General features: G+C 41.9%; 1 protein-coding gene across 2 annotated transcripts; it reads right to left on the minus strand.

Annotated features, from left to right (window-relative positions):
- Positions 1 to 473: 473 nt before the first annotated feature.
- zgc:110222 (uncharacterized protein LOC550336 homolog) lies at positions 474 to 3,655 on the minus strand. Of its 2 annotated transcripts, none has more exons than XM_047366059.1 (3): positions 3,416 to 3,655; positions 1,470 to 1,730; positions 474 to 1,394 (listed from the first exon to the last, which is right to left on the minus strand). In XM_047366059.1, exons 2-3 carry the CDS (start codon positions 1,726 to 1,728, stop codon positions 1,186 to 1,188), a joined length of 468 nt encoding a protein of 155 aa, XP_047222015.1. In that variant the 5' UTR covers positions 1,729 to 1,730; positions 3,416 to 3,655; the 3' UTR covers positions 474 to 1,185. The 2 variants fall into 2 exon arrangements, with proteins under 2 accessions (XP_047222015.1, XP_047222014.1); XM_047366058.1 differs by having other exon boundaries at positions 3,449 to 3,653.
- Between the last annotated feature and the right edge of the window lie 1,739 nt (positions 3,656 to 5,394).

Genomic DNA, 5,394 nt, shown 5'->3' on the forward strand with positions numbered 1-5,394 from the left:
CCAGTAAGGTGATGGTATTAGGACAGAATAGAAAGGTGTGAGACGAGCTCTGACATTATTGAACAACATAAACTCTGCACATATATGGAATAAATTCACACAATTTATTAAAATACAAGAATTTATTAACAAAAATAAGTCAACTCAAAGTCAAACATATTTCAATCAACAAACTCTTTATTATGCTAAAACAATCCAACTAAACTACCAAGCAGAATGAAAGAATAATGAAGACTAATGGACTATGTACAATATAAACAAGTTGATTAAAGATGATTGATAATTATGACCAAAAGAGTGATGCAACATTACCATGCAATGTTTATGTTTGAGAACCAAGGATTATCTTGAAGAATCTGGAAATTAAGTTAAGTTAGTTTTGGAACCAACTTAGACAATAATCAGCAAACATTTAGACAACCTTTCACAATGTAAGATCAGATTAAATATTATTTTAATAAAATAATGTTTTAAATAATGATCTGCTGAATAAAACCAACCTTCTGGATGACTAATTCTCAACGGTGTCTAATTAGCTGCCTTTATTTATTGAAATAATATTTGAAGAAATATTATTAAAGGAATATTTTGGAAAAGAGGTCAGGAAGCTGATGTTCAGCTCCCACTTGAGGTTATTACAATCATTTGGTAGCAACAGAAGAACAATGCAATGTTTATAAAGGAGAAACACCAAAGATGTAATATTAAATATACATTAGCTTGAAACATATCCAGTCTCAGTTGATGAGGCTGAAACTTCTGGACAGAAAACCGGAAAAATGTTAAGTAAAATCTCCACAGAAATGATGTGATAACTGAAGCTTTACACAGGAAGTGAGAAATTTAGCATCAAAACTATAAAATGTTTTAAACCAGACTGCAGAGCAATCGTTTCCACCACCTGTCAGAACAAGACCACCACTCTGCAATCTATATTCTACTGGTTATCACCTGGTTCACCCAAGCTACCCATAACCAGATCTCAGTAAGTCAGTCAGGTTTATGGACACGGTCAGATGGAGTCCCTTTCTAACAGAACCGGTTGGTCAGGAGGAGGCGCTCTGTCAGGAAACCTGGCCTCTGCAGATTTCCATTATCATAAGGACAGGTAAAGCTTAGATTGCCATGGTAACAGATGAAGCAGGCTCCTCAGGACCTACATCCATGGTAGCACTGAACTGAACGTCATGGTAACAGCTCAGCGGGGATCTCTATGGTCCAAAGGTCACGACTTCCTCGTGTTTTCAGAGGCTCCTTTAGCCAGCGGGGATTAGACAGGTAGGTCAGGTGTTTCTCCTGCAGACCAATAATAACGGCTGATCGCTGCAGATCTCGTAGCTCCGCCTCTGGCAAGGAGGCGGGGCACTGCCAGGTCCCGCCCACATCAACCAGTCCTGATGAAGAAACAGACAGGTAATACTTTCAGGGGCATTTTGCAAGCTCCAACCAACGTTTGGTTTATTACTTACCTGCAACCACGCCGCGACCGAACCGCTCCCCAGAGTCCAGCAGCTCCTGGATTTGAGTCTCATTCATCCCCAACATACCACTCAACACTGCCCTCCACTCTTCCCCCTCCCAGTCCCGCCAGGCAATGTGGATCGCCAGGGTCTGGTTCTCCAGAGGTGCCAGCAGAGGCCGCCAGCGGCTCTCCACCGTCTTTACCCCGTCCAGAACCAGACCGGCGTATGGCACCCGGAACGACAAGCACCCCAGCTGGACAGACATGTCTGCAGAGAAGCATCAGGGGAGATTTTAGGTGTCAAATTTCAGTCAACCCACCCTCCTCCCAACTAATGCCAGGATGATCTGGTCCATGCTCTGTTGGGTTTAAATGTTTTCAATTTTTAACTCAAGCTGATGTCAGGAAGTCCAAATTCAGTAAAAACAGCTAAATATCTCCATATGTTTTCTTTTTGATAGTGCTTATCTTTAAATGAGCACTCTCTGTCCAAGTCCAGTCCTCCAGAGCTGCAGTCCTGCAACCTTCAGGTGCCTCCCTTTTCCAACACACCTGAATGAAATAAATATGTCATCACCAGGCTTCCGCAGAGCTGAAGGACTGAGCGCCGATGGGGTAATTCAGCCATTGGATTCAACTGATTTGGAGCAGCGATGAATCTAGAAGTAGCAGGACAGTAGCTCTCCAGGACTGGACTTACGTGAACATCACTGCGTATGTTCTCGCAGTCTTTTTCGCTTCATTAAAGTTGCACCTGGCCCTAAATTTGTTTCGCCGTGACACCTTCCTGGAAGGGTTAGGGCATCATCTGAGAAACTGCTGCAATAACTTCCTGCTCTCTTCCCGTAGAAGACATGGCTGCTCCTGTCTTTATGAGTTTAATTAAGTACATTTTATTTATTGTTATTGCTCCTTTTATAGATAAAAATCTTCATAAAGAAAGTAACATTAAAACACAATGAAATCAAAATGATTTTAAAAAATCGAATTAAAAGACAGAAATAATGAAGCAAACAATGATATTTAAAGGATTTTAAGCGAAACGTCTCCTCCTATCATCGTACCAAAGCAGCATCCAATCCATCCTACTGGACCTCTCTACCTGCTTTGATAATATGCTCATTGTCATAAACTGGACTAAACTCACATGCATGACCTGCAGTTCTGGTAAAATTACTGGTCTGCCCACAGCCAACCTTTCTGAACTCAATAAAAAGGCATCATTCACATGACAATCTCAGTACCACCAGAGTCCACTCAGCCCTACAGGAATGCCTCGGCCCACTGCCTTCAGGACGCAGATGAAGGTCACTGAGGTCCGCAGTCAGAACCACTGAGGCTGCCTTTCATGGTGTGATGTATTCTGGGTAGTGACGTTATTTTGTGGCTGTACTGTGATGTTCTGCCTGCTGCTAATAGGAGTCCAGGGGCTGGCCTGTGGAAAACTATTTCCCCAAAAAGGCTAAAGTCAGACTCTGAATCTAGAAACAAAAGAAACTCGTTCCACCGTCCAGGTCCAACCATCTAGACCAGGCCCGTTTGGGTTTTTAATCCGGCCCACCGAACATGAGTTTCTCTACTGGCTTGTGAAAAAAATGAATTTGTAAAATAATTTGAAGAATAAGTCTTTAAAGGACAAAACCTTTTTTATGTTATAGCTTCTCCATGTCATTTATATTAGTTCACACAAATACTCCTTCCATCCGCTCCGGGCCCGGTCCGGTCCGGTCCGGACCCTCTGTCAGATTTTAGAACCGATAACACGACTAGATTCTAATCTGAGGACCTGAGGCTCCAGTTGGACTTTGTGGCTTTCAGACAGTTTGAAGAACTTCTGAAGGCAAAGTCCAGAAAAGGAAATAAAACCATCGTGTTGGACCTGAGATGCTGGAGAACACCTGGACTGGGCCCCCTTCCCCGAACCAATAACACACCTGGCCCAAACCTCCTCACCTGATGGCGACCAATATGACCGGAAGTGCTCACCTGCCCGCTAGCCTGCAGGTAAACCACGTGATTCGCTTCCAGATAGTTTGTCTCTGGTCGCTGTCTGTACTACCAGGAGCATGCGCAGAGAGGTGCCGGACCTTTGACTGACGAGAAGGGAAACCGAACCCGAAGTATCAGCGTCGAACCAGACATTGCGGTCCATGGGCGACTCTTCTTCTTGACCGGAAGTCCCGGATCTTCGAGGCGGCGTCGCCCTCTGCCGGTTGAAGTGAATATTTCAGGTTCTGATGAGTTCTGCTGACTGGGTTTAAAACTGAATGAATGGAGATCTGCCAGAACCCGATGTTAACGGCTCAGTTTAGGGTAATAGAGAAAACCTGTTCGGGGTGGGTTCTAATGATGAAGTTGGATCTGTGAGAAAATTTGATTGAAACCTGATTTATTGATTAAATGTGACTGGACTGTTCATGGTGCTGAGTTCAACTGGTTTCAGTGTGAATGTTCTGTAATATGCTGGGAATATGATCTCAAATAATACTTATATTTAACCCTACAAGAAACCTAGAAGACCATATCTGCCCTTCTCCTTCAGTCATCCTGACCAGGGTCACAGGGAAGGAGTCCATCCCTGCAGGTGTAGGTCCCACCTGGACAGGTGGCCATATCGCCACCTGTCCCACTCCCACTGAGTTTGAAATGATCAGTCAGGTCAGTGTTCCATACAGGGGCGTCTGGAACCACTGGGGACTTTAGCCCAGCCCTAAATTGGTTTAATTGTCATTACACAGTGGCCCGGTTTCTAAGTCATTTCAAGTTCAAATAATACAGAACATGTAGAACCAGCTCTCTGCCTCAGCTGGGTTTTAACTATATGTAAATTATTGTGAATCAAACAAAAAAGGTTTACAATAATTTGACTTGGTTTTAATGTTTTGCTTGTTGTTGAAGAGAAGCAGAGTTCAGGGTTGATGAGAAACTGAAGCAGAAAACGACCCATCTGAGTTTCTGCTCGGTGCATCTGACTAAAATTGTTCTTAAACTCGGAGAAACTCTGCTTACTGTGGCTTCTGTTCTCACCTCAGGAGAATGACTTCTTCTCATCGAGGTGGTCCACTCCTGAGGCTCCAGGCTCACCGTTTCTCACTTTTCAGCAAAGAAAACTGGAATAAAGTTGATTTTTCTAAATCTTAGATCCTAAAAACACATTAATGAAATAATTAATGAATTAATATGAAAATACAAAAACAAATGGTAAAGAAATGTGCTCGCATCATAATTAATTAATTATGAGAACTTTCCAAACATTTCATTAAATTTGTTCCTTCTTCCATGAACCGGTTCTGTTTTACTTCCATCTTTCCACTTATAAGGAAAAAATCTAATATTTTCCAGCCCGGTCTGTTGGATGTGAGTCTTTACTATCAAACACTTTCTGTAGAGAAAAAGGTGTTTAAATCTAACTTAGAGCTTCATCCTGGACCTTTCTTAAACTCTCATCTTTTGTCCTTTTATCAGTACTAATATTACAGTTATCAATAAATGTATACATAAAGTGGTATGTATGTTTTAGAGTACAACTGTATCCTTATTTAACCAGTTTTGTTTATAATATTTTACATATTTCATGTATTATTTAGAAAAATAAACCATTATTTCTTATTAATTCTGCAGCTTTAAACAACCCAGAGTTGCATGTTCAGCTTCAAAAGATATAAAAGAGAAGACAGGCTTACTTTCACACTTTCTTCTGTCTTTCTGCCACCAGGAGATATTTTCCTGGTTTATTGAGCCACATTTTGTTCTGTCTACACGTAGAACTGGACTATGGGACCGGCTGCGGCAATGAGATGATGTGCTGATCAGGAGGACCTTTTAATGTGTTTCGTAACTTTAAATGCTTTGATTTTGACTGAACTAAAGGACCAGATATTCTTCACATCATGATGCAGTTCCGTCTAGAAGCTCACAGAGAAGGTTGCTGC

Source organism: Girardinichthys multiradiatus, chromosome 5 (genome assembly GCF_021462225.1).
Source record: "Girardinichthys multiradiatus isolate DD_20200921_A chromosome 5, DD_fGirMul_XY1, whole genome shotgun sequence".
Classification (NCBI taxonomy): Eukaryota; Metazoa; Chordata; class Actinopteri; order Cyprinodontiformes; family Goodeidae; genus Girardinichthys; species Girardinichthys multiradiatus.

Bases quoted from the DNA above. Each gene is read 5' to 3' on its own strand.
- zgc:110222 (XM_047366059.1), bottom strand. From the start codon at position 1,728: ATGTCTGTCCAGCTGGGGTGCTTGTCGTTCCGGGTGCCATACGCCGGT. The intron at 1,395-1,469 runs GTAAGTAATAAA...TTTCTTCATCAG, and splicing joins CGGTCGCGGCGTGGTTGCAG to GACTGGTTGATGTGGGCGGG.